Source organism: Crassostrea angulata, chromosome 1, assembly GCF_025612915.1.
Source record: "Crassostrea angulata isolate pt1a10 chromosome 1, ASM2561291v2, whole genome shotgun sequence".
NCBI lineage: Eukaryota > Metazoa > Mollusca > Bivalvia > Ostreida > Ostreidae > Magallana > Magallana angulata.
Genome location: NC_069111.1, coordinates 23,906,281 through 23,925,533, shown reverse-complemented (window position 1 = coordinate 23,925,533; position 19,253 = coordinate 23,906,281). Strand labels below are relative to the sequence as shown.

The 19,253-nt window shown below is 36.1% G+C and overlaps 2 protein-coding genes across 2 annotated transcripts; both read right to left on the bottom strand.

Annotated features, from left to right (window-relative positions):
- Positions 1-1,057: 1,057 nt before the first annotated feature.
- On the bottom strand, positions 1,058-4,039 carry LOC128191769 (uncharacterized). Its single transcript, XM_052864053.1, has 4 exons — positions 3,944-4,039; positions 3,500-3,721; positions 3,249-3,397; positions 1,058-2,515 (listed from the first exon to the last, which is right to left on the bottom strand). The coding sequence occupies exons 1-4, from the start codon at positions 4,037-4,039 to the stop codon at positions 2,392-2,394; spliced, it is 591 nt and encodes a 196-aa protein (XP_052720013.1). The 3' UTR covers positions 1,058-2,391.
- Positions 4,040-4,260: 221 nt separating this feature from the next.
- Positions 4,261-8,581, bottom strand: LOC128167903 (uncharacterized). The gene is made up of 5 exons (XM_052833891.1): positions 8,515-8,581; positions 7,041-7,450; positions 6,807-6,877; positions 6,082-6,171; positions 4,261-4,907 (listed from the first exon to the last, which is right to left on the bottom strand). Exons 2-5 carry the CDS (start codon positions 7,168-7,170, stop codon positions 4,461-4,463), a joined length of 738 nt encoding a protein of 245 aa, XP_052689851.1. The 5' UTR covers positions 7,171-7,450; positions 8,515-8,581; the 3' UTR covers positions 4,261-4,460.
- Positions 8,582-19,253: the final 10,672 nt, after the last annotated feature.

Genomic DNA, 19,253 nt, shown 5'->3' with positions numbered 1-19,253 from the left:
CACGCCCAATTATTATATAATATCGACATTGCAGATTTAATTGCTTGGAAGTGTTGGTCAATCTGAGATATTGCACTGTATGGAATCATTGGTGTCCAGATTAGACAAGTTTTATTACTTTTTCCCCAAGCCCTCATTTCATTATATTTACATTCTTCAGTGTCTTTGCCTGTGATAACACTACGTATCGATTTTGTACTATATAACTCATAAAGTCAAATTGAGGCGCCAGCAGGGTTTGCTTATTTATATTTAAATATTTAATCGTACGATGGTTTAAAATTATATAAATATAGGTAATAAGGAATCATTCTTTGAATATTATGAGATGATAATTTCGGTCGGGGCGTGATCAAATCTATCATAAAGCCCTTCGGGCTTTATTTGATTTGATCACGTCCCGACAAAAATTATCACCTCATAATACTCAAAGAATGATTCCTTATTCCTTATATAACAATACATCTTTCTAAAAATTTTCAGTACCGCCACTGTAGTTTATTAAATATCAGTTTAGATACACATTAAGCTCAATAAACAAACAATACTTTTTTTAAAATGTATTAAAAATATTTGCTTTAAAATAAGTAATATGGGCCTAATTTGGTCCATACAATAATTATTCATAAGACAAGGCATAGTGGCAAAGTTTTGCAACATTTTTTAAGAAAGTAAAATTCAATAATCTATGACATGTAATCCCTATTTTAGCAAACAATTCCTATAATTGAACTTGACAGTTTTAGAAAACATTTAAGTATATACATTTTACAATGACTTATTCACTCTTAGATCTGTTAAATATTCTCACATGGACAACATAAACCAGTCATTCAAGATTGATGCAAGTTAAAATGTCTTAAATGAAGTAAAATACAGGTAGATTCAATTCGAAAGAAATTACCCCCCCCCCCCCAAATCTCTTTACAGCAATACAAGTAAATTTATGCAGATGATATAAATGTAAATGCTTGTATTTATCTCGTTTCATAAATAGTATGTAAATCAGAAAAATATCTTTTTATACCAGCATAAATAATAATTGATATAACATCATGTTAAATGAACAAACAGTATCAAGATTTTATTTCAAGTAATATATTTTGTTCTATCAAGCCAAAAAGATTTTTATCATTCAACTTGGCTATGATATTGAGGCTTTAAAAATTACAACACAGAACTTGCAAAATCTGCTAGCTGTGACACAACATTATTACATTCCTCTGCTGACAAATCATTTTCATCGAAATTGGCGTTTGATTCTTTGCGCTTTATTAATGATAATCTACTAAAAAAGCTTCCAATCTGGGATGGGGTAAGGATATCCTGAAATCTAAACAGTCTTGAGCCATCAGAATTCTTTACATGTCTCATTTCTTTTGCTACTTCCTCAGGGTCACACTTAAATCCAGTAGACTCCCCAAAGTTAAATTTCTGAGTTAGAAATGAAATCTGCTGTGAAGAAAATCTTTTTACTTCCCTATTACACTTCAGCGCCCAGCCCTGATTTAACACAGAAACTTCCAACACTGAGGATGCATTTTTATATTCAAAAGTCTTCTGCGATGAAATTTTGGATTCAACAAGACTAGCATATCTTTTTTGGGTCTGCTCTTGAAGATTCAAACTATTTGATGGAAACACATGATTTCCCCTGTCCAAATGAAGGCAAAGTTGACCATATCTCATAAATGTTAATATACATCCCTCTTCTGGACATGTAAACAGATTTTCACCCTGATGATCTGACTCAATATTTTCCACATTTTCAGTATTAATATTGCTTACTGTTTCAGATACATGTACATGTACCCTATTTCTGTTTTGAGTTTGCCATGAAATGCTGCTTTCCTCTCTGACTTTTATACATGCAGATGCAGTTGTAGACTGGATACTGGAAGCTGTAAACTCTTTCCCTGTCCCTATTTCAAATTGCTTCCATGCAATAATAGTCTTGCTGTCAAAAAAGAAATTATGCAATAGGCTGATATTTTCAATTTTACCACCTTTTGGAATGTTTGACATTTTCACAGAATTTGGTGGTAATGCAACTACTACTTTTAAGTTGGTCATGGTACTTTCCATGGCTGCTTTGAAATCAGCTGCTGTCTGCACATTGTGCCCTTCATTTACATATCGTTTTATACAGGATTTGATATGTGCAGCTTTACAGTCACATATGGACTTGCCAGCTTGAGGATCACAAAAATCCATTCTTCTGATGGAAATATTATAATCATTATTATTCAATTCAGGAATAGACATTGCACTGTAAGAAGAATGGAAGCAACCTGCATTGCCTGATCTGATATACAGGGTGTTTATGTCCCTATTCACCAAATGAACATGCCGAAACAAATCCTTTAAAATAGCATTGGATGTGACCGCATCTTAGGTGGCAGTATCAAATACATGGACAACTGTGAGACTTCTAGTATCCTCTGTGTCTTTAAAAGTGATCATACTAACATGCCACGAAAGGCCCCTCTTAGCAAACCAGCTTGATTGTGACTCCCTGAAAATGAAATAAAGATATGATGCATATGTTCAAAATAATATTCTTAAAACATCAAAGATGCACAAGGAGATTCATTTATTTAGCAAGAAAAATGCTGTCTGAACTTTATTTTAACTTCCTACAGAGCTCATTGCAAATGGGTCAAATAGTTTTACCATTATGTGAACGTAACTTACACTAATAAATCAAAGTACTGAAAGCTGGGCTCTTTTGGTGTGTCTTTATGCATATTGTGTAGTAAAGACTGAAATCTCTCTCTCTCTCTCTCTCTCTCTCTCTCTCTCTCTCTCTCTCATGCTTTTAATGTTGGCAAAGGGTCAGAGAGCGACCAAATTTTGGTAATATATGTTTTTACACTTTAAAAAACTTTTAAGTATCTTATATATACTTATCACAGAATATTTCAACTACAGAAGCGTTCAATTTACTGTTATATTCACAAGTTCTTGAAATTTCTCACTTATATAAAGCCACAGCACCAAGTTATCAACAGTGAAAAACAATTAAATATGTAAAACAGGACCCAGGTTTTACTTTAAGAGATAAAAAACTTGGAGGGATCAGAGTTCGAGAGATTAAATTTGATTAATATATAGAGTTTTATGGAGAAAAAAAATCAGGACCATGATTTCACTTTAAAAGATCAAGAATGTGGAACAATCATGTTCGAGCCATCAAGTGTCACCTGTATATCAAAACTTACAGTCATTTAATATATATATAATATTACCTGTACTGCAAGGGAAGAAATTTCATGGCCCAATCCCTCTCAATGAGAGCTTCATTTGGTTGCAAAAAGTCCAGAATTTTCTTCCTTGCTCTTTCTTGATTCATAGTCCTCATGATATGTTTCTTCCATTCAGTAATTGTTCTAATACTCTAACAAAAAACAAAAATCAAATCTTAATAAATATAATAGATAAAATTTATATTTTTAAAGCATCAAAATGCAATACCCTTTATCTTATATAAATGATTTACCTGTGATATGACATATTTTGCATCATCCTTTTCATCAGAATTGGGAAATGTAATGGTATCTATTGCCTCTTCAATAGTTTTCAGAGTTTCTGAAAGCATCTCACAATCATCACACTTAAGGTGATGAGAATGTACACATTGACTAGTGTAGTTCTTCTCCTTAGATGAAAGGCCAAATCTACAACAGTGGTCTGGGACCTCAGAGTCTGTATTGACATGCAGCTGAAAAAGAAATCATATTTCATTTCATTTACATATTTCATTAATGTATCTGTTACCAATCAATTGTAAAGGGAAAGCTATTATCATGTATCTATAATGTGTACACTAACTTCAACAACCCTGTGAAATAATCTGAATAAATAATAAATCAAAGTTCCATGTAAATAATTACCGGTATGTAACTTCTACATTAACTACATGCATTTCAACAGAAATATGTACCTTGTAGTGCAGTTTTAAATACTGTTTCCCTCGAGTGAGTTTATCATTGACTTTGTCAGTCCAATTCTTTCCTTTCCCAGTTTGACCAATTGTCATCACTACTGTTTTTAAATTTTCAAAAGCCTGGCAGCCGTCTGCTGAAAAATTATCAATTCCTCTCATCGACTTTCTTACACTTGGTGCAATTGCTTCTAGTAGTCTCATGTAAGTTCTTTCTGATAAAGTTTCACAATAATCTGTTTCTCGACAATATTGCATATAAAGAGTTACTGTCCTAGTTCGTACACTGTTCAATATCATTTTGGGTACATGCAGAGTCTCTCCAGAAGAAATTTTATAAGTGCATTCACCGAAGGGTGCATCTGTCATAATCGCTGGGGACATTATGAAATCCAGAAAATGTTCCAATTGATCTTTTGAAACTTTTTCTCGCACTTGTTTTTTATCAGGAACAGGAGTTGCAACACCGTATGCTGCAGCATGTTTACGTGCAGCCGAGTACTTGTAGCGAGTTAGCTCAGGAATATGTTTTTTTCAAATCATTATAGCTGTTGTCTTGTACTAACAAACTAAGGATCTGCCTCTGAGCTCCCCAGCTTGCAATACTACTATATGCAGATGAGATAGAATCTAACATCTTATCTGTGTCTGGCACTGAATACAACATATTTTCAAGTTTCCCTTCCTGTTCAGGTACCAGAATTTCTAACACAGTATGCATGATCTGCTTTGCCTTTTTGTTGTAATCGTGTTTCGTCCTCTCTGAAGCCAAGTCAAAGTCAACAACAAGAGTCTTTTTAATGGGGCTTATATCTACTGCTGCGAGAAAGTCATTCAGTGCTGCTTTTCTTTTTCTACCAGGACTCTCCTGAGAATCCTGCCACTCAGAATATTGTGACAATTCTGAAATGGTTTCCGACATTGATACTTCATCCTGTTCTCCACAATCCATATGCGCTTGTTCCTGAAAAAAGTAAAAGACTTTAAATTACTAAGTTTAATGTCCATCAAGCAAACACTTCTCAAGAAATTGCCCATTGCAGTACCACATGCTATGTCATCTACACCGAGATATATTCATGAAATGTAAAAAATCGTGCATATTTACGCAATTACAATTTGAACAACTTGAATCTGTATTGCACCAGATGTTGTCTTGCTAGCTCATGATAATGACCTAGTTAGTTTTTAGAATAAATTGTCTTATGGATAAATTCTGCAGAGGTAACTTGCTTTAACATTTTCAAATATGCCACTTTAATTCAATGTATTCATTATTTGAAACAAAATGAGAGAAAAAGTTAACAAGCTCAAATACCCCACACCCCCTATTACTTGACAATGATACACATTATGTATGGCAAGGTATGCATTATATAACCAAATAATTTGATAAAGGGCATAACTTGCAAAAAACGTCCTGCATATATTTCTTTGTCTAATAAAAAATAAAGTTCAAAAGGGCCGAAACTCCCAGAAAAATAAGGGAATCAGTCCTGGTAACATGCACATCTGCATGTTGTGTTCTAAATGCTTACAAGGTTTCACTAAATTCCATGCAGTGGTTCAAGAGAAAATACAAGACTGACGGAAGGACTGACTGACAGAAAAGTCAAAAACATTTAACCCCTCGCAACTTCATTGCATGGAGTATAATATGAGGTAAAAAAATTGAGTTAGTAAGTATATTTATAAGACACAAGGCATTAAAAATATTAGGGAAACCAACTTCTTGGGATTCTTCATTGACAATGTATAGAAATTTTCATAAGTATATACTAATATATTTCTTAAAAACTCATGATCCGGAATTAAACTTTTCTTACTATTTCGTAGAAAACAGTTACAGTAAAACTTAAAAGAATCAAACTGCAAATAGATGATAGGGAGTTAGTGGATAAAAACTATTTGCATAATTTGACAGATAAAACCAGAGGTGTTCCGTAACAATGATTGAAACCTCTGACAGCATAATCAGCAGAATAAGCTTATTGAGTGAAATATCAAATATGGCCACCCACAGATGTTCATAATATGATTTAGTGTGGTTTTGCAACTTCTAAAAAGAATTCTTCTTATATATGTATGACTCAGCATGATCCCATATAAAGTAAAATTCTGATGTTTGCATTTTTTACCTGATCAGCCTGTTCACTCCCAGCATCCTCCATATGATATGTACCTTTCTCGGGATCGGGATCTATTTCTACAGAACACATATTCTGAGCCTGGAATGATGTAAAAGACAGGTTTCTAGCACTCAATTCACTTTAATACACACACATATATATAATAAAAAATAACAGAAAGCTGATTCAAAACTCTACCGGTTTCATTGTAATCTTCAGGAGTTTTCTAAAGATTACTCCTGAAGATAACAATGAAACTGGTAGAGTTTTGAATGGGCTTTCTGTTATTTTTATTATTTATTACTTGTGTGGATTAACTATATTCATTTTGTATTTTATATATATATATATATATATATATATATATATATATATATATATATATATATATATATATATATATATATATATATATATATATATATATATCATGATTCCAGAAATGTGGTGTGGTGATTTCTTCCTACCCTAAAGGTTCACAAATAGAACACAATTTTTGATAATCACATAAAGATTTAATTTCAATGTATGTCATTCATTTAGCTTACAGTATTAAATTTGCTTGATTGAAAGTTAAGTGCAGCTATCCAGTAAAGTCATTCAATTGCTGAGTATGGTGTGATTATTTCTATATTACATTTTGCTTTCATTAGTTAAATAAAATATTTATCAATTGTTGAAATCAACTGATTAGAGAATTATAATTAGTCTACATCCCAGTGCAATGTTATTACCATTATACCGGTACTCTCTTTTGAGGCCTCCATTCTCTTCAGCAGTTCTGTTCTACATTTGCCACATATTCCTAAAATATATTATTTTTATCATACATAGGGCATATAATAAATTATCACCAAATTATGAATCATTACACAGACTTACATTAAACATGTTATATCTTTAATAGTTTCTAAGAAACTGAGGTACATGTAATTCAAATGCATAAAAATTGTGGAGCTTCAACATACCTGAGCCTACAGGAATGAGGGTGTCATCATTTTCAAACAAAAATTTACTTTGTTCAATGCTCAGAGAAGTATTTGTTAAGGCTTTATATGGTCTTTTACTGTCTCTTTTCTGACACTCTGCCTTCACCATGCAAAATGAAGAACGACGCTATTGTGTACCAAATTCTGCTCTATGTACAGGACAAATACTGACATTTGTCTCATCAAAAAAGCCCCCTCTAAGTCTGAGCAGATCTGCTTCGGTTTGAATGTTTTCTTTTGATATGTTGTACTTTAACAGGTGATTCAAAATATTTCTTTGGCAATGAGAAACTGGTATAACTCTGTCATCTGATGTCCTGTCTTTTCCGCATATTTTACTGGATATGGGGTCTTTAAAGGAACAGGGGAGATCCATACTTCTAAGTATTCTAAAAAAGAATAAAAAGAGAATATAATTTAATCTTAAAGATGCCCAGGATAAGAAAAAGGTATAGATAACAAACTGAGTGATCAATCTCCAAAAATGCATAACATTAACAATGACATAAATTTGAAACATAAATTTAAAATAGTGATACTGAAATTAAAATGATTTAAAAACTTCAACATAAAGTAACAATATTTTTTTCAAATTTCAAAGCTTATCTAATATGAAAATTTTTATCTAGTATTTATTATTTATTTATACCTTTTATCAAAAAAATGTTTCTTAACTGTGTAAGCTAAATAACAAACATGAAATATACAATTCTATGCAAAATAACAATGATTATTTTTCGTTTTGGGGGGTTATTAGTCCTACCCTTTGACCAAATTACAACTGTTGTGCAGAGGAATTATCAATTTTTGACGATAATTGTAGATTTAGGGCTTCATGATTATTTCAGAAGTTAATTGGCACAGTTATTTACAAAATACAAGTTACCAATCAATTTCAGTATCAGCGCTAAACAGCTAAAAGCAATAAACATCCGTTAAAATTTTCAATGCAAAGTATAATGATCATCCGTATAATCATATTTATAACCCTATGTAAACTGGCAGTGAGTATCTGATTATGTTTATTTTTCTATACAGGGTTAACCCCTGCAGTCAAACCACCTTTTTAAATAGATAATTATCATTTGGGGCCAATGCAATAGATCGTTAATTCAAAATAAAGGGCGTCTTCTTCTTCTCTTCCTGGGGAAATTCTGGTGAAGTTACCGCTCACAAAGCAAGTTTACCCTGGTTGGTTCATTATATATGCTCATTAATGAAAAAGAGTGAGCAAAATAAGCTGTGATCTTGCATCTTAATTATCAGCAAAACATGCTTAAAAACTATGGACACTTGATTGAGAAAAACATGAGCTAAATTGGGAATGGGTCCATTAAAATGACCTAAATAAGCCAGTAAAATCACTGAAACAAAAACAGTTTGGGAACTGTAGATTATAAAAGCATTTTGTCAAAGATGGCGATCATCAATATAATCACAAAGTTTCTTTTACCTGTGTTGTCACTCTGATTTCGATGATCGTCTGGAACTCGTACATCATTATCTTCCTCTAATTTTAGAGAGCTCCTTCATCTTTCCCTTCAATTCTAGAGAGTTCGCATCAAGGGGGATAATCATTAAGTGAAAAGCGAGAAACGGGCACGTAGTGTTTTGAGTTTGACAGGAAACTTGTAAATTGTTTAACTGTTTTTATTCACTATATCGGTAGTATAAATTTCTGTCTAAAAAACGGCCTATAAAATAAATGTCAAAGCTGTTGCGCCTCAGAAAAAAAGTATCTGAAAAGAAGTCTATAATGCTCTATTTTACATATCTTAATGGAATTTTTTTTAAGAATAAGAAGAGAAATATGTATTTTTTTTATTAAAAAAAATTGAACTGATATACTTCTATAATTTCATCTTACTGTAGATTGTTTGGATATTGTATACCCATAGATATTTGTGAAAAGGTTGAAAATACAACATTTAAAGAATTCCATGATGACAGGTTGCGTTGCCATAAAAACGCACGCGCATTTTTTGTGAATTTTGCTTTTTTATAATGTACTTTCACTGTACACAGAATTGTGAAAGTTTCGTTCCAATTCGTGATTTTTGTACTTTCCACAATTTTAAAGAAAATTCTCAATGGTTACTGACAGCTTCTCTTAACTTGTCAAATGAAAACAGGTACATGTCAACATGTAAAGCTTTTTACACTCATACTACACAAATCACTTACAAAATAATATTGTTACGACCTTTATGAGATCCCAACAAACAACTTTTCCAGCGACATCCATATCAAAATCCTAACCGTTTTTGAGTTATTAAGCAAAATCTTTCAGGGGCTATTGACCCTTAATTTAAGGGGCCAGCTCTTTTTTATTGGTCTCAAATAAAAGCCCTTGATATTCTGCACAACTTTTATTCTACATGTTTTAACAAAAAATTTTTCGTTAAAAAGATATAAAGGAAAATATGTCTAAATTTTTGCACTTTTTGGAATCCTGTTTTTTGACCCCCTACCTTTTCCTAAATAAGGAACGTTATCCAAAAACATAAACCGATGTATACAACTTCAATGTCTTTGTTATTCAAATTCGTTGGATTCCCATTCCCTGCTATCATAGTCTCGGAGCCTTTGTCTGGAAACCAAAGGCCCTCAAAAATTTTAACGGAAAGGGAATTCTAACTTTTATGAATTGATGAAGATAGTGTTTTGTAAAGTCCATTCGCCCTGAAAATTTGAGCAAAAACCGTTCAGAAATGAGCACGATATGAAGCCTCTAAGTTTGCGTCTAGGAAGAAAAAAGAAAAAAAGAAAAATAAGAATAATCTTAACCCGCACAATAATAGAAAGGTCTTCCGTTGGAAACGGAAGACCTTAACTAGAGCAGAGCTCGTGGCAAAGTCCGGAGTAGGTCTTCCGTTGTTGCTGCGAGTTGAAAATATATTTTATATGGTGTCAAACGATTATAATGACTATACTTTCAGTTCTGCTTTTGTTATAAAAACGTGTTGTGATTGAAAGCCTGTATATAAAACGTGTTTTGAAAAAAGAAAGGAAGAAAATATTTTAGGAAAACTATTTGTCGAGCAGAGTTTATGTAATCGTTTCAAACATTCTTTAAAAAATGAGATGTTTAATGGCGAGTTAAATTTTCAAAGGGTAGCAAGCATTGTTATAAACAGTATGTACTCATGATTCATGTCAGGAATTGTATTTCTTTTTTAAACTGAACCCGCCTACAAAACACGTAAATTTTTCTCAAAGATAACTTCTACTGTAGAATCATTAGAATTCGTGGTGGCTCAATTTTCGTGGTATTCGTGGGTAGCCCTCCCCCACGAATTTACATCCTCAACGAAAACAAATTTAGAAAGAGTTATCTTTGTTTCTCAAACTGAAAACCGGCGCATCCATGAAATTATATCCCACGAATAAGCAAAAGAACCACAATCCACGAAAATTGGCCCCCACGAATTTAAATGATTCCACAGTATATTAAAATATTTCTAAATTTTTGAAGACTATGTGCAAGTTTAGAATTGCGTGGTGACAAAATTTACAGACCCTAAAACGTACTACTACACCAAAAAAGCGTGCGGCCTACGTGCGAGAAACGTTTCGTGTAAACCTTTTAGAGTTTCATGTAAACCGTTCAGCGTTTGGGGCAAAGCGTGTAAATCGTTTCGAGCAAAGCGTGCGAGAACCATGTGAAACGTTCATCAGATTTCATTCGGAACTCTCTGACAAGTTAATTGTTTCAAAATGGCGCCCGTGTTTTACATTACTTTAACAAAATTGAACGAATTTTTAACAAACAAAAGAAAGGTATATACATGTATATTAAAAGACGACTAGTTACATGTATATTTAACGTTTTCATGCGATGTTTCAGTACTGAAACAATATTAAAATTCGCTATACATAAAAAAATATTAAATACAGTTAGCGAAACATGATTTCTATTGGAACAAACCTAAATCAACTTTAACTTGCACGATCATGTTTTGATAAGCATGTATTTTTATTATTCATTTACATCGATAACTCTTACTGAGACCATTCGGCTGTGAACAAGCAGCACACATAACCTCGGACATCGGGTGAGACCTGCACCTGGCTGAACCTGTCAATCAAACTCTGTGTATTTGTTTTCATTGGATGGTCAGGCGTCTCTCTTTTGTCAAAAGCCAATGGAAAATTAATGACTTCAAGGTAATCAGAATCAGTATTTGATGAAGCACACAATTAAAATGTTAGAAAATTTATTAATTATTTGAACAAAATTAAATGTAAACATAGAAAGGTAATAAAAAAAGTAATTATTATGGGAATCTATACGCATGGTACTCAATTCAAATAGATTATATTATGATTTTATTATTTTCTGTAGTAAAATCACCCTTCCAACTGTTACTCAATTACATAACAATTGATGACCTGGGACTATAAATGTTCTGAGCCGTGTGCGCTGAAGCGACACAAGAGTCTCGGTCGCATGCATGCGGCAATTGAATTAACGCAGACTGGCCGAATAAACAAAGGGGTGGGAAAGTGAAACAAAATGTTACACATAAGAAGAAACCACCAAAAATGATTTTCGACAGATCTTGCTATCTTTTCTCAAATTAAAAAAAAGTCCAGCGCGAGCACCTGTCAGCGGGGCGAGAGGAGTGGGGGCGGGGCAGCAATGAGTTCGCTTCCACAATGAAACTACAGAAGTGATTAATATGTGACCGATAGAATCTAATCTGAAGTTGTTTAAACTCATGTGAATATTTTTTAAAATGATCATCCAATGCCTAAATTCACGGGCATTCCTATATCGTGCTAGCACTTACCGCAAACATGTAACATGTAACTTTGGTTATAATTTGATTTGATTTTTAAACTACCTTGTACGCTATCGTATAAATCAATGCTTAATCAACTGTACAAGTAAAATAAATTCATATTTTCATCTTAAACCAATATAATAGATGAAAACATAATAAAATATAGTTGTGTCCGCGCCAGGCATTTTCGTTTATTAGTGCGACCCCATTTTCCCTGTCATTAGTATTACCTTGATTTCCATTCAGTAAACTTCCTCCTTCCAAACAACACGTGTTGTGGTTGTCTTTTATTTATTGGCGTGGTGGCAGCGGTGGGATTCGAACCCACGCCCCCGAAGAGACGCTGGCATCTATCAAGCCAGAGATTTCACAGGCACTTGATTCATTGTTGGAGGAGCTCAGGACATCTGAAGATGCTAAAGCCATGAGAACTGCTGTAAATAAGTTTTCTAAGCCTACCAATAAACAACACACTACAGCCTATCGTTCTAGATCCTGTCCCCTTTGTAAAACAGCCGGTCGGCCTGATAACCATTTTCTCAGCAAGTGTACCTACCTACCATTACAGGACCGCCAATTCATGGCCAAAGCACGCGCTATCTCAGAAATTCATTATGTTGAGGACCTTGAGGACTCGACTGCAGACAGTATCCAACCAGTCTCTTCCAGTCGTATCCAGGTCAGACAATCACCGTATGTGAACACTTTTCATGGCCATATTCCTGTTAGACTTACAATTGACAGCGGCGCCACAGGAAACATGATGAGAGCGTCTACTGCAACCAAACTGAATGCCAAGATTACTGGAAGCTCCCAGTCTGCTCATGAGGCAGACGGTTCATCGCCTCTTACAGTTCTAGGTGAAACAAGACTTCACTTCACCCGTGGCGGACATGAACTCTACTTTGAAGGCCTTGTCGTAGAAAACCTGGACACGGAGGTTCTGGCGGGCATACCATTTATGGAGATGAACGACATATCTATTCGTCCCTCCCGCCGTGAAGTGTGTATAGGCAACAAATATGTGTATACTTACGGATCATCTGCCTCCCAAACTCGTAAACATACTGTACGTAGAGCACACATTGTTCGAGCTCCACCTCAGTCAGTTACATTGTGGCCAGGGGATTTTATAGAAGTTGACTTACCTGAAGATATGCTAGGTTCTGACAACACATTCTCTGTAGAACCTCACAGCTTAGCTGACAAGTCAGTAATGTGGCCTGAACCGTGTATTGTCTCAGAAGTCTCGGGGAAAATCCGAATCCCTAACACTACCGCCAGTCCCCTGGTCCTGCGACGAAATGAACACTTACGCCAAGTTAGGACAACATTTGTGCCTGAACCGTCCACTTGTTCAAAACTGACACCCACCAAGTCCAGTAGTTCTAGTGTGTTCCATTCAGATGCTGTGAGAGTTGATCCCGACTCCTTGCTCCCAGTCAGAACAAAGAGTAGATTTGAAGAGTTGCTACACAGATACGACAATGTATTCAATCCCCTCTTCAGTGGTTATAATGGTGCCGTTGGACCCCTTGAAGCCAAGGTCAATATGGGCCCCGTACAACCTCCCCAAAGGAAAGGCAGAGTCCCACAGTATTCAAAGGATCAACTTTGCGATCTACAGGAAATGTTTAATGAACTAGAAAACATAGGAGTTTTCAAACGTCCGGAAGATTTGGGCATTTCCGTGGAGTATATCAACCCTTCTTTCCTTGTGAAGAAACCCAGTGGTGGTTTTCGTCTAGTTACTGCGTTTGCTGATGTGGGTCGTTATAGCAAGCCTCAGCCCTCTCTTATGCCCGATGTAGACTCCACTCTTAGACAGATTGCACAATGGCAGTACATCATTATTTCGGACCTCACAAAGTCATTCTATCAAATTCCGCTATCACGAGATTCAATGAAATACTGCGGCGTAGTTACTCCATTCCAAGGAGTGCGGGTCTACGTCCGAAGCGCCATGGGAATGCCCGGCTCGGAAACAGCTCTCGAGGAACTCGTGTATTAGGTCACCTGGTACAGGAAGGGGTGGTAGCCAAGATTGCAGACGACTTGCGGCGGTCATACACCTGAAGAGCTCTTAAATAACTGGGAAAGAGTCCTTATCGCATTACACAAATGCAGCCTCAACCTGTCGGCTTCGAAGACTATCATAGCTCCTAAAGACGCAACAATCCTTGGATGGCACTGGCACCTAGGAACGATCCAAGCAAACCCACATCGGATAGCCACTTTAGCTAGCTGCCAACCTCCATAGACTGTAACGGCACTAATATCCTTTATTGGCTCATACAAGGTTCTATCCAGAGTCATTAAAAACTCATCTGACCTTATAGCTCCACTTGAGGATATAATCGCAGGCGGAAACGCCAAGGATACCATAGCTTGGAACGACGAGTTACTTGCAGCATTCGACAGGGCCCAAAAAGCTCTATCTACACACAAAGCCATTACCCTACCCAGACCTAGTGATCAACTCTGGATAGTGACTGATGGAGCTTTGAGAAAATTGGGACTTGGAGCTACTTTGTATGTAGGGCGCGAGGGGAAACCACTCTTAGCCGGCTTTTTCAGCGCTAAACTCAGACCGAACCAGCGTCAATGGTTACCTTGTGAGATCGAGGCACTTGCTATTGCCGCGGCAATTACACACTATAGCCCATTCATCATTCAATCTAAACTGTCAACCTGTGTACTCACAGACAGCAAGCCTTGCGACCAAGCGTACGAGAAACTCTGTAGAGGTGAATTCTCCACAAGTCCTAGAGTGTCTACATTCTTAGCAACAGCTAGCCGCTTCCAAGTATCCATTCGGCATGTTTCAGGTCAGGCTATCCTGCCTTCTGATTTTGCCAGCCGGAACGCCCCAGACTGCAGCACCCCATCCTGCCAAATCTGCAATTTCATCCACCTTCAAGAGCACTCGGTAGTGCGACATATAACCACACCACTCCTTAGTGGTAAAATAAAGTTGCCATTTACAAGCAGAGCTGCATGGCAATCCATACAAAATGAATGCCCCGATATACGACGTACAATAGCACATCTCCGACAAGGTACGCGTCCATCCAAGAAAATCACTAACATACGAGATATAAAGAGATACTTAAATGTTGCAACACTTGCTCGGGATGGCTTATTGGTTGTCAAGAAACAGTTGCCCTTCACCCCCTATCAGGAATGTATAGTCATCCCAAGACAGATACTGGACGGATTGCTAACTTCACTACACATAAAGCTTGATCACCCTTCTTGTCATCAGCTGAAGAATGTTGTAAGCCGGTATTTCTATGCTCTGGATCTGGAAAAGGCCGTCGAATTAACTACAAACACTTGTCATCAGTGTGCATCTCTGTTGAAAACTCCAAAAGTCTGCGTTGAACAGGGTTCATCCGATCCACCAGAAACAGTAGGTTCTACTTTTGCCGCTGATGTACTAAAACGTGAACGGCAGCTGATACTCGTTATTCGTGAATGCGTCACATCCTTCACATTTACAAAGCTCATAGAAAGTGAACGCCACCTGGACCTTAGAGATGCTATCATACAACTCCTTGCTGAGGTGCATCCATTGGATGGTCCATTCGCAGTCATCAGAACAGACCCAGCACCTGGATTTAAAGCACTGGTTAGTGACCAACTCTTAGCTCGTCATCGCTTATCAATCGAGCTCGGCCGAGTCAAAAACCCAAACAAAAATCCAGTTGCTGAGAGAGCGATACAAGAACTTGAGGATGAAGCTCTGCGATCTAATTTGTCCAACTCTGCCTTGACACCATTGTCTTTGTCCCTCATCACAGCCCGTTTAAACACCCGCATCAGAAGCCGCGGTTTATCATCCAGGGAAATGTGGACTCAACGAGATCAGTTCTCTAACAACCAACTACCTGTTGCTGACCATGAGCTTATTCTTTCACAGCAAGAGCTCCGACAGAAGAACCATATTTATAGTGAACGAGCAAAATGCCTATCTGGCAGATTTCCTGCACTCCCTAATTTGTGCGTGGGTGACGTAGTTTATCTCCGATGTGACCTTAACAAGAGTAAGTCACGTGACCGATATCTTGTTGCCGAAGTCGACCCACCCTGGTGTAACATCAGAAAATTTGCCGGCAACCAACTACGCCAGACCTCGTTTCGTGTAAAGTATACAGACTGTTATAAAGTCACAAGTGATTATCCAGAGGTGACAACCAAACCAACACACTCCCACACTGATGAGGATGATCAGAATCCAGAAGATCTGCAAAGCGATGACGTTCCCCTCTCACCTTCATTACCAGCAGTTCCTTCTGCTATATCTGAAGTGCCTTCTCCTCAACAACATACACCGATAATCGCCCCTAGCCCGGCTGTAGACTTAACCGAGACTCCTGATAACTGTGGCACGGAACCAGCAGCATTACCGGTAGACTCCGAGTTCAACACAGAGGAGCCCATTCCAAGTGATTTACCCGACAGAGACACCGTTGTGACCCGGCCATCACGACGCCGCACACTGCTTAAGAAATTTGACGAGTTCGTAATGTTTTAATAACCTACTCTTTCTTGTGAAATAGTTTATAACTATTGTTTACTTATTGACACTAAGTTTGTGTTAGAAACATTTTTGTCACATAGTATGTCTTAATTTATGTTGTGAAGGGCAGAATAATCCCTTAAACCTAAGGGTAGTATACCCAATGAAGGTTTCACATATGTGTGGATATATATATATATATATATATATATATATATATATATATATATATATATATATATATATATATATATATATATATAAAAGAAAAAGAAAGAAGAAAAGTGGTAGCGCCAGGCATTTTCGTTTATTAGTGCGACCCCATTTTCCCTGTCATTAGTATTACCTTGATTGCCATTCAGTAAACTTCCTCCTTCCAAACAACACGTGTTGTGGTTGTCTTTTATTTATTGGCGCCGTGCAAAATATGAAACATAAGCGCGTCATAAGGTTCATGTAGAAGAACACGAACTGACCGCGGATCACTTATCCACTCGCGCCGGATCTCCTCAGCCATGTGCGAGGGATGATCATCTTTTAAAGGTTTAATATTTGAGGGGGGGGGCTGTTGATTTAAAACATTAATTGTACAGTTTTTAAAGTAGTTTACATAAACAAACCAACCATTAGTTTATGTCTAACTATTTTTCCGATTTGGAGTAATATCGTTCATTAATATTCATTTACACTCAAATATTTAATTACCGGTAAATATATACAAGTAGGACAAACTTTTATAACATAAAATTGAAACAGTTCTTGTATATACGGCTATATTAACTCAAACACGTTCATATGCATGTAAGTGTAAGTCGCGGTGTGCGAATCTTGTGTATTAAATAACCGCTTACCGCTAGGTAATGCAGCCGTGGCTGATCTCCTCGGCCGTGGGCGAAGGATAGATTACGCAAAGGTACAACGAACAGAAACGCACAGCTCAGAACCAAGGAAGATTTGAAAAGTTTGCAGTATAATGACCTTACTCTATATCAAATAGAAGTTATTTATTTTAAACTTAAACCCCAATTGATCTATGTCTATTATTGCTTTAGAGAAAGACATTGCTTTTATTAATTAAATGAACTATTTCTTACTTGACATCCAATCGTTTAATCCACTTAATTTAAGGGGCCAGCCCTTTTTTATTGGTGTCAAATAAAAGCCCTTGATATTCTGCACAACTTTTATTCTACATGTCTTAACAAACTATTTTTTGTTGAAAAGACATAAAGGAAAATATGTCTAAATTTTTGCACTTTTTTGAATCCTGTTTTTTCGCCCCCTACCTTTTCCTAAATAAAAAACGTAATCTAAAAACAAAAACTGATGTGCACCACTACAATGTCTCTGCTATTCAAATTCGTTGGATTCATATTCCCTGCAAATATAGTCTCGGAGCCTTTGTCTGGAAACCAAAGGCCCTCAAAAATTTTAAAAGGGGAATAACTCGTTAACGAAAAGGGAATTCTAACTTTCATGAATTGATGAAGATAGTGTTTTGTGAAGTCCATTAGCCCTGAAAATTTGAGCAAAAACCGTTCAGAAATGCGCACGATATGAAGCCTCAAAGTTCGCGTCTAGGAAGAAGAAGAGAAAAAAAAAAAAAAACAACAACAAAAACTAGAGCAAAGCTTGTTGCAAAGCAACGAGTGGGTCTTCCGTTAATGTCGGAAGTAAAGCTGGAAGTTCCTGTAAGAAGCAGAGCTCTTCAACCAATAACAAGAGTAACTAAAATAAAAAGATGAAAAAATCGAATTATTCCTGGTACGACTTAACAAAATCAGAATGATTTTAAGTACGAATTAACAAAAACGTTTCTGATTTCAAGAACGACTAAATAAAAAAAAATCCGAATGTGTTCAAGTACGACTTAACAATTATTTTTGGTACGAGTTAATTTTACTTTGAACATTACACTATTTTTTAAACCAAGGACGCGGAATCAAAATTTCCGAAAAAATCAATTTTTAAATCCCGATATCTCTGTAATGCGTCGTTCGATTTTCAAACGGATTTCGGTTTCGTATTCAGCAAAACCAACTCTACAAACCTTGCAAACATTTTTAATTGAAACGAAAAATTCGAAAAATCGAAAATTTTAAAACAGTTCCGGTTTGGACCAGAAGTGACGGAAACTAAATTCCAGCCTTATGTCCAAATAAAAACGATCAATGCTTCAACACAGAAAATTTCAAGTCTCTATCTTGAAGCGTTTTTGAAAAACGCCCTGGACAAAATCCCTTTTTTAAAATTTAAGAATTGACGTAACGTAAAAACGGAAGAGACGTACTTTAAAATTTAACATCTTTAAGGCACGATAATGCTTCATAATCCCTGAAAGTTTCATGTAAATCTGTTGAAAACTTTTTGAGATATTAAGCTTTAAAACAAGAGGCCCAGAGGCCACATCGCTCACCTGAGCGACAATTGCCTTAATTCTGATCAAATTAGCATTACAGTTTCAAAATATCTTGACAACTAAGTACAGTAGATCTTGCTTAAAAAAAATTGAAAATCTGCCAATTTTTATCCATTCCTTCTCTTGGTAAATACCAAGCCCCTTTTGTTGTTGTACCTGTAAGAAGATTTTTTTCTATTCCTATATACCCCCCCCCCCCATTTTGTGGCCCCATTTTCTCTAGGGTATCATGGTTTCATCAAACTTATATTTGCATAACCTGTGCATTCACACTAAGTACTGAGTTTTGGACCGAAAAACTTTCCCAGAATATTTTTAAAGATTTTCTCTATATATTCCTATGTAAAAATTAAAACCGCCATCACGGACCCGCCCTAACACTAGGGACTGTGATTTTAAATTTACAATACCCGAGGATGCCTCTACACAAGTTTAAGCTTTTCTGGCCAAATGGTCTTTAAAAA